Here is a 16,654-nt window from a genome sequence, read left to right on the forward strand (position 1 = left end):
CACCCCAGACCTAGCAGAGTCAGATGGCACTGGTGAATGCTGGGATAAGAGCCATTTAATTAACACGCAGATTAAATGCCAGTTTATTCCGGGGGGGGGGGGGACATGAAGTAGCATTAGACATGAAGTAGCATGAAGTCCATTGCACATGTTAATGAATTATTTTAACTTCATCTGATACATCATCTGGAGATGCAGTTCAAATTACTGGGAAGAACAGGTGTTGATAAAAATGGGAGGCTACAGTTGGATTACAAGGCAGGCTGTGAAAGAATATTTCTCAGTGGTATCAGTGAGATCTTTGGGGACACAGAATAGACTATGTGAGAGGCTGATGAGCGAGTGGCAGCCATGCAAGAAACAGAGAAAGTATGTGTGAAACAGGGCATCAAGAAATGTATAAAGAATTTCCAGAATGGGTAGCAATTCCAAAGATAAAATTATATTATCAAATAGCCTGTCTGGTCTACATTGCAAAGGGGATTATAAATCCAAAACAAATAATAAGAAATCCTGAATTAGCAGTCCTAAATCTACATAATTATTTATTGATAAAGAAATCAATCAAAATGATTACAAGAAAAGAATTACATAATTAGAGATGGATTATTGAGAATATGGTCCTCACAATAGAATTTACTGAATCCTCCAAATTATCTGCTTACATTCCCAGTAGAAGCTTATCATGATAAGAAATACCAAAAATAAAAGTGACTTTCAAACTTCTATAATAATAAATATTCTGGAGAAATTCAAATCTTGACAAGATATTAGAGATGAACAAATCAATATTCCATGGTTATTATATCAGCAATCCATTTCAAGATTAAAGGAAATAATTATCAGTAGCATTTTGCCTGCCTTCACATCCACCCTCCTCTCTCCATTTCCAGATCAATTTTTTAAAATGGCACGGTCTACATTACCATGCGACCGCAAAGTGATGTGCCATCAGTACATATAAAATGTTCTCTTCATTGTGCATGGTAATATTGGGTTTGGGCGGCCAAAACACATTCCTGTTTATGTTTTCTGGTGGTGGGGTATGAACAGGGTGTATGATGAAGCAGCCATCTCCCTATTAGCTTGGCATTTGTGCTCTGTGTTTTAAATCTTTATTGTGAACACGCAGTCATCAGTGTCCAGTTACCATGGCCAGCCTACCACAAATATACTCATAAAGAGAGACCATTATCCAAAGTATCCCAAAAAGGGATCTGAGAAAATGTCTTATTGTTGTTGTGTGATCCCATAGCAACGTGGAAGAGAAAGTTTTTTGAAAAAAAATATTTTACTATTGTGGCATTTCCCCATGGCAATGCAGAAGTGTATTTTTAAAATTAATTTCAGGACTCAGGGATGGGGGATGGAAGTTTGAGTCCTCAAAGCAACCTCTGTGAAGGGATTGGTGGCTTGCATTGATTGACAACCCGAGGAACAGAGGGGAAAAGTGTGTATTGTCCATGTTTTAGGCTTCTCCGCCACCTCATTGGGAAGGGAAAAGCCACAATGAGGCAGCGGGATAATGCGGGAGTGGTCACCTGTCAGGAAGCATGCAAATACGTGGTTTCCTATTCCGCATTTGCAAGCAGGAGGCGGAGAGTGTTTTATGTCTCTGTACGGGAATGGTCTTGGAATTCTTTTAAATAGTTTTTTTTTAACTGAGTAATAACTACCTATTTTTGCATCATTGACCTTGGCCTTGTTTTACCATAACTTGCAAATCTGAATTTTAAGTCCAACAGCACCTTTAAGACCAACAAAGTTTTATTCAAGGTATGAGCTTTCATGTGTATGCACACTTCCTCAGATGCTACTGGACTCAACATTTGTTCTATTGCTTCAGACCAACACAGCTACCCACTTGAATCTATCTTCAGGGGAAATCTGAGTGTAATAGAACCACGACCACCATTATGAGTGAACAAAAGGCCACATATTTACCACCTGGCCAGCACACACTGAAGACCAAAGAAATATGCTGGGTACCAAACACTTACTCTTCATATTCTTCAATGATTTCCTCAGTGTCTGACATTTTCAGTTACCTGCTATGGAAAAAAAGAAAGATTAGGAATTTCAAGAGAGCCACAAAACAACATTGTTTAATTATCATCTTATCAGTCTACAGGTGGAGCCTAGAGATCTCCTGAAATTACAGCTGGTCTCCAGACTACAGAGATCTGTTCCCCTGGAGAAAATAGCAGCTTTACCGGGCAGACTCTGAGGCCTCTCCGTGATCCTTCCAGGAATTTTCCAAACCAGAGCTGGCAACTCTCTTAATTACCTCAATAACAACTGTGTAAGATAGCTATGACACTTCAAAAACTGCCATCCAAAAGTGTTTTTATAATCCGAGATATCAAGCATATTGAGATAAGCAACCAGACTCTAAGCGAACTCATCCACTAAAGCTGTCATGTGCACTCAAAATGGCTCAGGAGAGGAAGGGTAAAACAAAATGGTTCCTCACTATTCCCTCAACTTTACATTACTGCTTTTGTCAGCATGCCGTGTGAGGTGGCCTCTTTTCCTACACTATTGTTTTGGTCATCTGAATTATTCACCTTTATAGGACACAGGCAGAAATGTGCATGTACCATGCTCTGTACTTTGTTCTTTCCCACAGAGTAAATAAAAGCTCCAGAAGAGGGCCTTTACAATGCAAAAGTAGCATAGAGGGAAGAGTTGGCTCTACCCCCACCCACAATACACACCAAGGTATCAATCTGAATCATACACCTGCAGGACTTTAAGTCAAAATTTAAACAAAAACAAGGCATCCATTCAGAGATCTCCCGGGGTCATGTCTAGCTTGACCTTAAAGGTCCAGGATTTGAGGGAAGTAGAACCCTTCCAACATCTGTCAGATGAAAATAGCAGAACATGCTTTACATTAAGTGAGAGAATATCTCATCATATGGTCATAGCAAGTAAAGAGTGTATGCGCACTGTTCCTATTAGGTATGCTTTCAGACATCCCATCAAACAAACCTAGGTATCACTTTCATTTGAAATAGTATGTTGCCATGACTCCTAAAAAAGACGCTTTAATATTCAGATATCACAAATTATGGTATTAAATTTTGGTTGTGCTTTGATGGCACTTCACATGGTAGAAATTAACCCCGAATCATCAGTTGTACACATGCTTGAGATAATATGGAGGATGTAACATATGAATTCCCTATTCATGGATTCAGCTGTAGCTTGGAAAAGTGTCTCTTGTCTTCCCACAGAGAAAATAACAAGATAATGTCCTGCAGCCCCCGGACAGAGGAGAATGCAAGAATTCTTTTTTTTTTAATCCTCAAGTCTGCATGGCAAACTCATGCAGTCGGTAATGTCTAGTTGCACCCCCTGTCTGCCTTCCACAATCTGTCTCACTCCATTTGTGGGGAACAAAGAAGAATGGGAGGCGTCTATTAGCATACTCTAGAAACATGGCTACCATGGAATTCACATGAACAAACAGATGTCCATGAATCAAATATTTCTACTGGCATAATATTAAACATCCATGACAACCAAGGAAGGAAATATTCATCATTATTACAATATCAGGTTGAAGGCTGAAAAAACTTCCTTGGTACTTCATGGTGTTATTCCATGACTCATGTTGCTGATGCCTGGAATAAACTGTACACCGTCAGTAAGATGAATGCCCTGAAACAAGAACTAAAAGGACTCTGCTAGCTAGGGCATGGTTTAAGCTTTCCAGAAAACCACTATTGTTTTGATTCTAAAAACATGGATTTATCAGTGTAACTCCAAATGGAGCCTGCCTTTTCTTCCATATATCTGTTGCTCAACAGCCGAGTCCTCTTAAAATAGGCAATGGGAGATTAACCACACTGTCATGTCAGCAGCATTGATAACAAAGAGCAAGCAATGTTGCATGATGTGAACTAGCACACAGAGATTAGAATGGGGTCTGGCTGAAGGAGGAGGCTTGCTAAGAGGAGCACAAATGTAATCTGAGGGAATGTCTTTGCTCCCTTTTGTGTTTGTGTCCTTATAAAGGGGCACTATTGCTCTTCTTTTCCATCCACTTAATAAAAACCCAACCCCTGACCTCAAAAAATAGCCTGCATTGGTTTATTTTTGTGTTCCCTTTTCACTTCAGTTTTCTCCACACTGAATATTCCAAAGCAATTTACAGATTCAAGAAAGAAAGAAGGAGGCATTGCCTTGTATCTTGGCTAGATTTTCCATAGCCGTGGGCGGGGGGTTGATTTTGACTTCCTCTGAATCCCCAAAAGCGATTTGGAGGACATATGTTAGGAAAAGAATTTTGGGAGGTATTTTGGGCTGCTGTGAAAGGGGGCAATCAGCAAAAATAATTTCTACTGTTCCTCTATGCCCCCACAAAAACTCTAGGAAGAATTCAAGCCATTAATTTATTTAGCTATACATGAGGTTGCCAATCTCCAGGTGGGGGATGGAGATCTAGTACTGTAACCTTTATTCTATCGGGCCTGTTAATTACCTCACTGTTTACAGCTGGACACAGGTGAGCAGGGGAGGGTTGCTCATTTTCCAGAAGACTCTTTGAAGATACCATGGTGATTGGTTGAGGGAGGTCAGGAGATCCATGGCCTTCATTTCCTATAAAATGTAATCTCTCTTCCTAGGCCTGATTCCTATTCCATATTCTATTTCCTGTCCCCCTCCCTTGATACTGCATTCACCACATGGCACATCTATTATGCTTCTTGCTCATGGGCTGAATTTGCTAAAGTTTTATTAAGTTAAGACCTGGGCTGCAGAAATCCTGTCCAGTTAGTAAATTTAGGAAGTTAGCACTTTTGAGCACTTGAACCATTCACTGGGCTGATATGGTTTTAAAAATCTTTGTTTCCCCTTATTTTCTTCCTAATAAAACTTATTTTGTGTTACAGCGTACAGCGTGTTCACTAGCTAAAACCCAGGTTAAGCTTGGTTACATTAGTAACAGAGATTCTTTGTCCAGGGTCTCAGATTTGATATAGGAAAACAATTCATTCAGACAAAGGCAGGCTAAGGATAGTATTGGCTAGATATCGGGAGGGGGGATTCACAGTCAGAGTAGTTCAGCAGTGAAACAGGCTGCCTAAAGAGGTGGTGAGCTCCCCCTCACTGGCAGTCTTCAAGCAGGGGCTGGACAGTTACTTATCCTGGATGTTTTAGGCTGGTCTTGCACTGAGCAGGGGGTTGGACTAGATGGCCTGTATGGCCCCTCCCAGCTCTGTTATTTTAAGTCAGCCTTGACACTGGCCCAAGGTCACTCAGCAAGCTTCCATGGTAGAGCAGGGATTCAAACCTGGTCTCCAAGATCCTAGGCCAACATTCTAATCACTACACCACATGTGGTTTTTAGCATTCATGGGTTGAAGAGAAAACTCTGGGAATAATAGCTACACTTTTCACTATGCGTTCAATGTGCTTTGCATACGTAACCTTGCATATTAATTAGTGTGAGTAGAGCTGCACTAGAGGAAGGGAATTTTCCCCACACTGCAGCTTTTTTTTTCTTCCCCTCAGTCAGTATTTCTGAGGGCCATGGATCCTCAAGGTCTACGTAGAGATATTAAATGTGGGGGAAAATATAGAAATGACCATCTCCTCTTCCTCAGTAGGAAATGCATTCTGCCACTGGCATTGCTATTCTGTCAACAGAATGGCAATTTGGGATTCAAGCCTATTACCTCTATAATCTTTGTAACAACTTTGTAAGGTAGACCACATTATGAAGAGGCTGAAAGAAGATGGCTTATAGTTGTTCACAAACGTAAATTTTCCACAGCAGCACTAAGTGGTGACTTGCATGGAGTAAAAAGCTGTGACAAGCTTGGTCTACAAATGCAGCCAAATGAGGTGGAGATGAGGTATCAGGATGCTGAGATAGTAGAATGGATTCTACCTCTTCAGACTACCAAACCAGGATGTTCATTTGCAAACTGAACCAGTTCATGGTTTGTGGCCCTGCAAAACTGGTTGAAAGGGACCATAGTCTTTTTATGGGATTTGCAGTAAGCACAAAAAAAAAAAAAAAACAGCCAAGTGGCAGGGAGTAACCTTTACTCAGCTGTTTTTGCATTTTCTTGTACAGTCCCTTTAAACGCCAGTTTTCTGCTGTCTCCACAAACTCCACAAACTGCCACAAATGAAAGGAACTTTAAAAGTTCATGGAAGTCCATGACAGTAGACGACACAAACTTTGGTTCACAAACCACAAAGAGAGCAAATTTTTCTTTGTGGTTCGATTCATGCCCCTCCCTAATCATACAGCAGTTTGAGCCTTGCACAGACTTTGCTGAGGCACCTGTGGCTGCTTGGGACATTCCTGAGACTCAACAACAGCTTTCAGCAAAGCCAGACTGCCTACTGCAAGTTTGAAGCAAATCCCCAAACTAAGTGAAATTGGAGTGGTTTGGTAGGGAGGTTTTGCACAGCTCTACAAATAACTCCCATGTGTCAAGCCATCTGTTGCTGTTCCATACCACTCTGTCCTTCTTACTCTCTGGAACTAAGTATCAAAGCTTTGAATATCCAAGTCATGTATAACAGCTGTATGATAACAGAATCAAGAATGTGACTGCTTCAATTCATATAACTGTGCATGATCTTGGAAGGGGAGTTTACAATAACATCCAGTACATGAGGGTTGTATATGTCTGGATGTCAGGCTTCAAGACATCTACTATATACTTTCAGAAAATAATCTATGCTTTTCATAGCTTTAAGCCACTCTAAACAAAAGTTCCCTGTTGCTTTGTCACTGTACTTGTGATATAATAGATAATTTCCAGATTGTTACTTCCCCATGACCAAACAAACCTTCTCTACAAGCCTGAAGAAGTCAATTTGGGGACCATCACTGTCTAAATGGAAGATATTATAAAAGAGAATTATGAATAATGGCATCCTAAGCAGAGTTACACCCTTCTAAATCCCCTAAAAGTTAGTGGGCTTAGAAGGGTGTAACCCTGCTTAAAATGGCACTTGTGAGTCTAGGCCATAAAAGCATTCTGTGGCAGAGGTTGGCTCCAAACTGAGATATCTCAGGCTCAATCTGAGCCTCTGCTGGGTTCCAGAAAGAGTAGGTTTTTATACCCTAGTTTTTGCTATTCTTACAAGTCTCATGACAGCCTACCCTTTCTTTCCTCACAACAGTCCACAACAGTCACCTTGTGAGGTAGGTGGTACTGAGAGAGTTCTGAGAGAATGGCGACTGGCTCAAGGTCACTCTGCAGGGATCATGTGGAGGAGTGTGGGAATCAAACCCTGTTTGGTGTGGTGGTTAGGAGTGCGGACTTCTAATCTTGCATACTGGGTTCGATTCTGCACTCCCCCACATGCAACCAGCTGGGTGATCTTGGGCTCGCCACAGCACTGAAAAAGTTGTTCTGACTGGGCAGTGATATCAGGGCTCTCTCAGCCTCACCCACCCCTCAGGGTGTCTGTTGTGGGAAGAGGAAAGGGAAGGTGACTGTAAGCCGCTTGGAGACTCCTTCAGGTAGAGAAAAGCGGCATATAAGAACCAACTCTTCTTCTTCAGATTAGAGTCCCTGGCTCTTAACCATTGCACCATGCTGACTCTATGAGCCAAACACTAAGACATCAAACCAATGTTCATTTAAAGCCATGCAAGTCTGATCTACAGATTCAGACTGCAGACATGAGTACTAGGCACATTCTTATTGCAAAACATTTTCTTAAAGTCTCCAACTTCATGATGGACCCAGCTAATTAGACAAAAAAGTTTTCTGCTGCTGACAGAAAGTCAGCCTTTTTGTCTTATAGAGAAGGGGGGGAAAACCCCAGTAACATTGACTCAGAATTGTAACATTTTTACTTATACAGGTATTAGCTCAAAATGAAATGAATGCCAAATGTCTTAGTCAATCATCTCTTTGCTAATCCAGTGAGGATATGAAAAGCATTCATTGGTGGCATTAAGCGGCACAAAGCACATTAAGGAAATCTAAGGATGATTCATAATCAATCTGGAGGTCTGTTGTTGCTGTTAATGCCTCCTCTTTGAGTAGTTCTATGTTAAATTGCTTTCTTGCTCTGCAAAAGGAGCCACCAGAGCAGCTATTGTGGCTGAACATCATTTTTGAAGAGATGTCATATTTAGACAAGCCGTTGTGCAAAGAGCACTGAACGAATTTTCATTTCCCTCTCGTTCCAGCGCTACATCCTGCCCTCCACATCCACAGACTCTCTGCCTGCATCTGGTATCTGCCATGTGATCTGATAAATACATTCCATAACATCGCTCATTTCAACCACTGATGCCCCATTTGCCAGTCTGAATTCTATGCCACACATTAGGATGTAGGACAGAACATAAAGCTTTGGTAGTTAGAAATGTTTTTTTTTTTTACACTCATTTCAAATTAGCAAAAAGACATTGAGCTTTAGCCTGTGAAATGAGAATCAGCAGCTTAAGAACAGCACTGCTTAACATAAAGGTTTCATCCCCATTTTCATGAAAGGCAATTGATTTCCAAATATAGTAGATACAAAACATTTCAGAAGAAAGAACCTAATGGATTGATATGGTGCCTTACCTCTTGTCCAGAGACCAGGAGAGGGTCCTTCTAGTGGAAACAAGTGTTGAGTCTAAGCGAAGCAACTTCAAAGAGTGAAGCTATAACCAGAGCACCCCAGCCCAACCCACCGCCCCCAAGCCAGATGCCTGGCTGGAAGAATGCCAGCAGGGAACAGCTTGGAATGCTAAACTTTGTGGCTATTTTGGCAGCATTGGCCAAACCCACTTGCGCAACTCTTTTCTCCCCCTCCCATGAGCCCATATAAGCACTTGCTATTGTATGGCCTCAGAGAATTGCTATTTTAAACACAAGATATCCAAGTGCCCAAGAGTCTGACACAAGCCAGCCAGCTGTCACTCTCGAGTGGCCTGAAACTCTGATAAGGATTGTGTGTGTGTGTTGCCCCACAGAAGGCAAAATACAGAAAGCTAGCAAATGTACTTCATCACTTAGTTTTGTTCTTCATCACAGATCCCTAACTGTTGGGGCAGCTGCTTCTGCAAATGGTAGGGAACAAAGGACATATAAATCTGGAGGTTTGTATCAACACTATTAGATTGCAGACTAGAGGGATGACTCTCCAACAATCAATTGTGGTACTTCGAGTCTTCTCCTGTCAACTACACAGCATCCTTGTCCTTACATCTAAATTCCAGTTAGAACTTGAGGCTGGACCCTGGATCTGGACTTCTCTGATCTTTAGATCTGACTTTTTGCTAAGAACAAAGTTCTCACCCAAATTCTGATTTTGCCTCTAGCATTTCTCTCATGCACACACTGATTTATGTGATTCATTTCAGCGTTTTCTAAACTTTCTGCTTTCAAGGAAATCCTTTCAACATTGACTTGTCTACCAAGGAACATTGTATAATAAAAGTTTTGGATGCATTTCTGCATGCATATTCAGTTCATAACAAATGCACACCAGACCTATGCAGCCTCTTCATTGTCCTGTATCAATGCCTGGGTTAATCCAGAACACTTCAAATGCTCTCCTGCAGCAGGTAGACAAGGGACCATTGCTGATATTCTCACTGAGGAACACTTGATTAACTCCCAAAGGATCCCAGGTTCTCTAGAAACCCTTTTGACAACCCCTGGCTTAAGTAAAGAATGTCATGGCTGACCTTGTTGGAACTATTTCTTCATGGATTTCTCTCTTTTTGTCATCCTAATCTAACTCCAGCCACAGTACTACATTAGCTACAGGATGACCTATTTTTGTCAACCTGAGATGCCATTGACTTAGCTACAAGATGTGGCTACATTATACGTGCTTCATATTAATGCACTGTAATGCAACTTAGAAAAGCTGCCTTTGAGAATCTCTTAGAAACTTCATCCCAAAAAGATACACTGCTGGCATAGTCAGACTTCTTAAACCATATTTGCCTGCTTTGAAAGAACAGGGTTGGCTACCAATTTGTTTCCAAGATATTCCATTAAAAGCCCTTTGTGATCTTGATCCAATGTACTTGAAAAACATCTTCTCTACTTATGCATGTGCTTCTCTACTTATGAATCCATTAAGTCCCTTCTCTGGGAATCACAACCTGCATCAGAAGTGAACTGGGCAATGATAAAAGGCTGATGATGGCAGCATAGCTTTAGAAAATTCTTGTTCTGAAAATTTGCCAGTAGTTTCTTTAATAGCATTCAGGCATCCTCTGGAAATATGGCTGTTCTTTTTTCATTATTCTTCCATTGATAAATCTGTTGAAGTATGCTTTGTACCCTTGGTGATGTTTAGTGATCCTGGTTGCATTCTATCAAGTTAAGATGTAAATTAAAAACAATTTCTTAATTGTTTTTATTTGTGACTTCTTTGGTAATATTTTAGGATAGTTTTAACACTTCTGTGAACCACTTTAAACTTTAAAAAGAGGAATACGAGTATTTTAAATAACATGATACACATCCTGGCAGCCTTTAAGCTCTAGGCTGATCCTGCATTGAGCAGGAGGTTGGACTAGATGACCAGTATGGTCCCTTCCAACTCAATGGTTCTATGATTCTATGATAAATGTATTCCCTCACATTTTTCTTCCCACCTCCTTGTAGACTCTTGTAATTCCTTCTCTGAGAGCATATTCACATGAAGATGCAAAGCTTATTTATTAAGAGAATTTTTATTTCGCCTTATTTAAAACTCAAGCATATGTGCAGGAAAAATATCTCCCATTCCTGTGATAAGTACTTACGTAATCTGACAGTGAAGCCCAGTAGCACCAAAAAATGCTAGAAATACTTGGATTCTTAAGGGTTTTTTTTTAACATATCAGATTATGTTAGACATAAGAAGAGGCTTGAAAAAATAGAAATGCAAAATGTATAAAAATTTAAATTTCCGATGGAAGTTAAGAGTGTACTATTGGGTATATTACTTGATAAACTACCCCAAGTCTTGGAAGAGATACTTGAATTTATGGTGACAGCAGCCAGAACTTTCTAAGCTGCAAAATGGAATTGGCCAAATATGCTGTAATGGCAAAATTAACGTCTTATTTGGCATTTGAAGAAAGATAGAGAGGAAAGCAGAAGATAAATTTAGAATGAAAAATAATTTAAAATACTATATGATTTTATAAAGAACTGGAAATTGAGTAATAACAATTGTTTTAAAATTGTATCATTTCCTCTAATATGTGTTATATAATGAATTTTCAGCTCAGATTGCAGTATAATAATATTAAGGGTTACAGTTAAATCTCAATATACTAAAGTGAATATGTAGTGGTGATAAGATGTATAACATGGAATTAATAGTCATTAAAAGTTAATAATATAATGAATAATAAAGTAGATTAGCTAAAAATATTTGAATTAAGAACTACTTATTGTTAAATATTAATTTTTGTTAAGATTTCCGCAAGGAGGAGATGGGGAGAACTATTTTTTTGGCTTATTGCTTATCTTTTTCTTCAGGATATTATATAACATAGTCATCATTAAATGTTATGATTTGTCTACTCTCTCTTCTTTTACAAGAAAAAATACCTGCATAACAAAGAAAAGGAGGGGGGAAGTGCCATTAAGTTGCAGCGAACCCTGTAGGGCAGGGATAGTCAACCTGTGGTCCTCCAGATGTTCATGGACTACAATTCCCATGAGCCCCTGCCAGCAAACACTAGCAGGGGCTCATTGGAATTGTAGTCCATGAACATCTGGAGGACCACAGGTTGACCACCCCTGCTTTAGGGGGCAACAGAAAACAACTCTGCTCCATCTTCTAGATAACAGCCCTTCAAGTACTTGAAGATGGTTATCGTATCACCTCTTATATATTAACTCTATTCTATTTGCAGTGTATGGAGTGCTGATGTGGTTCCTTATCCCTAATCTTTCTAGCTGAGATGGATTAGACAAATTCATGGTCTCTCAGTGGCCATTAACCATAAATGAACAAGGGAACCTTAGTGCTCAAAGAATTATAATGTCTTTTACAGCCTGTTTGAGAAGCTCCTGAGACATTTAACTGACCACAGTTGGAAGCAAGGGGTTGGATTAGAGGAAACTTCTTCTATTCTTAACAACTTAACAACTTAAAGCAAAGGCAACCTGAAGAATAATCAAAGATAGGAACTTCTTGAACCAAAGTGAAATTTATTGTGAAATACAATGAGAGCCAAATATCCCCTCAACCACTGAATCTAAAATTAGGTATAGGCAGCCGAATAAAATCAAAATCCTGAGCTAAAATAAAATGACTTTCAATGCATTGCAGTGATAAAAGAGCCTACTGTCCCAACATAGTCCCAGGTAGTCATGACTCTAAGTCCCACTGAAATGGGTCTCAGCTAGGGACCAAAGGGGGAGCATTTTTTTTTGAGAAAAGAACAACCAGTTTTCTGCCTCACCCCCCACCCCAGCAATTTTAGAGAAGGGACTTCTTGGTTATTTTTTAATGGCGGGAGCAGCATAACACACATTCAGGCAGACAGTTCCCTGATCCAGACATTCCAGCAGTGGTGGCAAGCACTCTATGGGAACCTCTTTCCAAATTCTTGCAGCTTTGTCATCATTTTTGTTCCTTCATATTGGCCTTCTTCATCCTTGCAACACCAACACTGGTCTGTAGCCCGTCAGATTTGGCCATTTGATGACGTCATTGAAGGCAAACAAAGCTAGCTGCTGATCGATTCATGTGGATCCTGGTATATAATTCATTGTGGCAGGCGCATAAGTGCTTTCCATTTCATATCTTCAGGGTTCCTGATAGAAGTTAGTTTTGGTATTGGGAGATAGAAAATACACAACTGGGAAGAAATATAAAACAGTAAGAGTCCAATAGGGCCTTAAAGTCTAACAAAATTTGTGGTAGGATATGAGTTTTTGTCAATCACTGCTCATTGTTATTTCTCATCTCACAGGCAAAAGTCTCAGTGTCCCCTCTGGTAGTCCTCTGCAAGTTCTCTACCCTCTCTGCTTCTGGCTACATGCCTTCTGACCACCACCACCCCTCCGGGTCCTCACACCCCACTGTTGGTATGCTTCTTGGCTGCACCTCCCTCCCCTTTCTCTTTTCTGCCATGGCTGGCAACTGCATGGTCTATCCAATGCTCCCTTGGTGCTCCTCCCTGCTGCCTTCTTTCCCTCCTTGCCAGCTTCCCCCAACCTTGTGTGATCTCCTGCTGCCTCCCTTGGAACCCTTACCCCCTGACCATTTTGCTTTCCTCTGTTTGTAAGGAGGGAAGTGAAATGGACCACTGAAAATGCACACACTTACTCGCTCCTTCAGGTATCTGAAATGAGCAGTGACTCACAACAACTCATACCCTACTAGAAATTTTGTTAGACTTTAATATGCTACTGGATTCTTTTCTGCTGCTGCAGATGGACTAACACAGCTACCCATCTTGATCTAGCTCCATGGGAAGAAATACACTGGGTAATATAGTTTCTATGCCATAAGTATCAACTTTCCCATCCACCAAACAGAAGCAATGTTTTAAAAGGCACCATTAGACCCCCATCTGTGCAAAGGCACTGGAGGCAGGTTTGGCTGATAGATGTTATTTTCCAGATGACTGGCCTATAGGAAGAAAACATTCCAAAACCAAGGGAAGCAGGATAATTTCAAGTGGTCCAGGCCTTTGATTTAAATGGAGATATTTTTCCCCCAGAGCAGCTTGCTATGTTACATCTGAAAGACACAAGAGAGCATTGGGCTAGTGCAGAAATTGTCATGGAGACAGCAAATGACTTTTCTACTGAAGGTACAATGTTCAAAACCTATCCTAGCTTTTGAACCTATATAACCACTAGTTGACAAACATTGTCATTCTGAAAAGTAGATGTTTCCAATAAATATTCCAAGGGAAAAAATAACCTTTGTTCTAAAGACTCACTGTATAGACACTAATTTGTCAAAGCCAGTATTCTCAAATCAACAGGCTAAGAAGATGAGCAGAGTGTATACATGATGGCCTCCCAAAGTGCTCAGCCTATACTTATTTCATTTCACTTCTAGTCAATCTAACAGTTTGACAGTAGTATGGTTAACATAGACTGAATTTACTTACTTATCATCATTTAAACCCCACCTTTCTTCCCAGTGGGAACTCACAGTGGTATCATTTTCCTCTGCTATGTTTTTTCCCACACAACAACTCCAAAAGATAGGTTAGGCTGAGAGTGTGAGTGGCCCAAGGTCACCCAGCAAGCTTCCATGGCAGAGACAGGATTCAAACCTGGCTTTCCTAGCTCCCAGTTTGAAACTCTAACCACTATACCACAATGGCTCATATGAACGCACTTGCTATTTGAGGAAGGAATCTCATGACTGATTGTTCACATTATCATGGGGGTATGCTATAGACCAGTGGTCCCCAACCTTTTTATCACCGGGGACCGTTTGACAATTTTACTGAGGCCCAGGGTGGGGAAGTAGTCTTTTGCTGAGGGACATTGCCGCCGACTGAGCCCCTGCTCCACTTGCTTTCCCCCTGGCACCCCTGACTTCCCGCTGCCCGCTGGGGGGAGCTGCCAGCAGCAGCTGCACAGTGCCATGCCGAGGAGGAGCCCCAACTATGGCGGCCACCGGAAAGCACCAAAGGTGAGCCGGCGGCAGAGTGGCAAGACAACCCCCAAGGCAGCAGCCAGGGAGGAGTACGAGGAGGAGCTGCAACCTGGTATCGACTGATCCACGGACTGGTACCGGTCTCCAGACCGGGGGTTGGGGACCACTGCTATAGACCACCAGGCCAGGCAGAGGACATGGATAAGATGCTCCTAGACCAGTTTAGGAAGTTCTCAGGGAGGCAGGACATAGTGGTCATAGGTGATTTCAGTTACCCAGATATCTGTTGGAAGACCAACTCTGATAAAAATGATAAGTCTTGCTGACAACTTCATTTTCCAGACGGTGGAGTGGACAATTAGGAGGTCCACAATTTTAGACTTGATTCTCACCAATAGGGAGGAACTAGTTGATGAGGTGAAAGTAGTGGGCACACTTGGGAGAAATGACCATGTGATTTTGAAATTTGCAATCTTGAGGAAGAGAATAACTATACACAGTCAGACATATAGACTGGACTTCAGGAAAGCTAAATTTTAAAAACTTTAAGTTATCCTGAGTAGAATCCAGTGGTCAGAAAAATGTACGGAGCTGGGAATTCAAGAGGGATGGAAGTTTCTTAAAAATGAAATAATGACGGCACAATCACAAACAATTCTTTGAGAAGGAAAAATGGGAGGAGCCTAAGGAAGCCAGGGTAGTTCCATGAACAGCTTTCAAAAGATATGAATAGAAAATGCAAGGAGGGTCTTATAACCAAGGATGAATATAAACAAATAACCAATGCTTGTAAGGAGAATGTTAGAAAAGTTAAAGCTTAGTATGAGCTTAGGCTAGTGAGAAATGGTAAATACAGTAAAAAAGGGTTCTTTAGTTATGTTCAAAGTAAGAAAAAGAGTAAGGACATGGTAGAACCATTGTGGGGACAAGAAAATGAAATTTTAACAGGTGATAGAAAGAGCCAAACTACTCAATTCCTACTTCTCCTCAGTCTTCTCTTGTGAGGGAAATCATGCTCAATGTGGCCATTTTCTGCATTCTGCCAGGTGTTGGACTAGATGACCCTGAGGTCCCTTCCAACACTATGATTCTATGAACTCTACACAGATGCAATGAAGCTGCATTCCTGTAGAATCATTTTGGCACTCATTAGGAACTCATCAAATCCCTTAATGTCCTGATTGCCCTTCTTTTGCTCTTACCCTGGTTTTCTTTCAAGAATCACTGGACCGTTTCCTCCACTAACTTTGCTGTGCACCATTCTCAGGCCTTCGAATATCCTGCAGAAAAGAATGTCAAAGGTTTTTAGAGGAACATAGACAAATAGTTGGCTAGTATTTTGTGGTCTAAACCAGTGGTCCCCAATCTTCTTATCACTGGGGACCACTCTACGCTTGACAATTTTACTGAGGCCCGGTGGGGGGGGGTAGTTTACTCCTCTACTCTCAACCACTGCCCTAACGCTTTCTGATAACTATGGTAATGTTTAAACATCCCTTCAAAATAAGATACAGACATCTGGGAGTGATAGGAGACAATGACACCCAAAGTGTGTTGTAAAGGGCCGGGGGGGGGGGGAGAAGGCATCCTTCCCAGCCCACCTCCAATTAGTCGATGGACCACAGGTGGTCTGCGGCCCACAGGCTGGGGATCGCTAGTCTAAACTACAGAAAGACCTTGGAAAAGGAACAGCAGTTCCAAGCAGATCCATGAGATGTAAGTGAAATCCGGACAGCCCATCCACATCTTCAAGTACATTCTGAATGGACTTTTAACATTATCATAAATAACCCTGATTACAGGAATAGATCCATGGCAGTTGTGCAAATTCCAGAATGATACAGCCATGGCGCCTCTCTGGAAAATCTCCCACCTTCTGTGGTAGCCTAGAAAAGGACTGAGGTTTGTTTAGGGAGGAATGGATATTGTAGATAGAAGAGAACAGAGGGAAGGGATCCAGCTTTGTCCTAATCCATCCTAAAACAGGTGCCCTTAACAATCCCCCCAGAAGAATCTCTCTCGTTCCAAAATCAAATGAGCAAAATCACAATGACCTCCCATGGTATGAGAGCTCCTGTTGAGCAGAAAGCAACTG

General features: G+C 41.2%; 2 protein-coding genes across 7 annotated transcripts in view; both read right to left on the reverse strand.

The window, feature by feature from the left end:
• The window catches only part of TNNT2 (troponin T2, cardiac type), a 31,928-nt gene extending 23,232 nt beyond the window's left edge, over positions 1-8,696 (reverse strand). For 3 of the 6 annotated variants that reach the window (XM_077335025.1, XM_077335023.1, XM_077335024.1), the window contains exons 1-2: positions 8,559-8,696; positions 2,001-2,051 (exon numbers count right to left, since the gene is read on the reverse strand). In XM_077335025.1, coding sequence (XP_077191140.1) covers positions 2,001-2,038 — 38 coding nt within the window. In that variant the 5' untranslated portion in view covers positions 2,039-2,051; positions 8,559-8,696. Of the gene's footprint in view, positions 1-2,000; positions 2,052-8,558 lie in introns of those variants that run through there. The other 3 variants (XM_077335029.1, XM_077335027.1, XM_077335026.1) reach the window with 1 other exon arrangement.
• A 3,427-nt stretch (positions 8,697-12,123) lies between these two features.
• Positions 12,124-16,654, reverse strand: part of LAD1 (ladinin 1) — a 36,392-nt gene continuing 31,861 nt past the window's right edge. Inside the window, exons 9-10 of the mRNA XM_077335017.1 lie at positions 15,762-15,839; positions 12,124-13,683 (exon numbers count right to left, since the gene is read on the reverse strand). Of these exons, the coding sequence (XP_077191132.1) occupies positions 15,801-15,839 (39 nt within the window). The 3' untranslated portion in view covers positions 12,124-13,683; positions 15,762-15,800. The remainder of the gene's footprint in view (positions 13,684-15,761; positions 15,840-16,654) is intronic.

The sequence above is a fragment of the Paroedura picta genome, chromosome 4 (assembly GCF_049243985.1).
Source record: "Paroedura picta isolate Pp20150507F chromosome 4, Ppicta_v3.0, whole genome shotgun sequence".
Lineage (NCBI taxonomy): Eukaryota > Metazoa > Chordata > Lepidosauria > Squamata > Gekkonidae > Paroedura > Paroedura picta.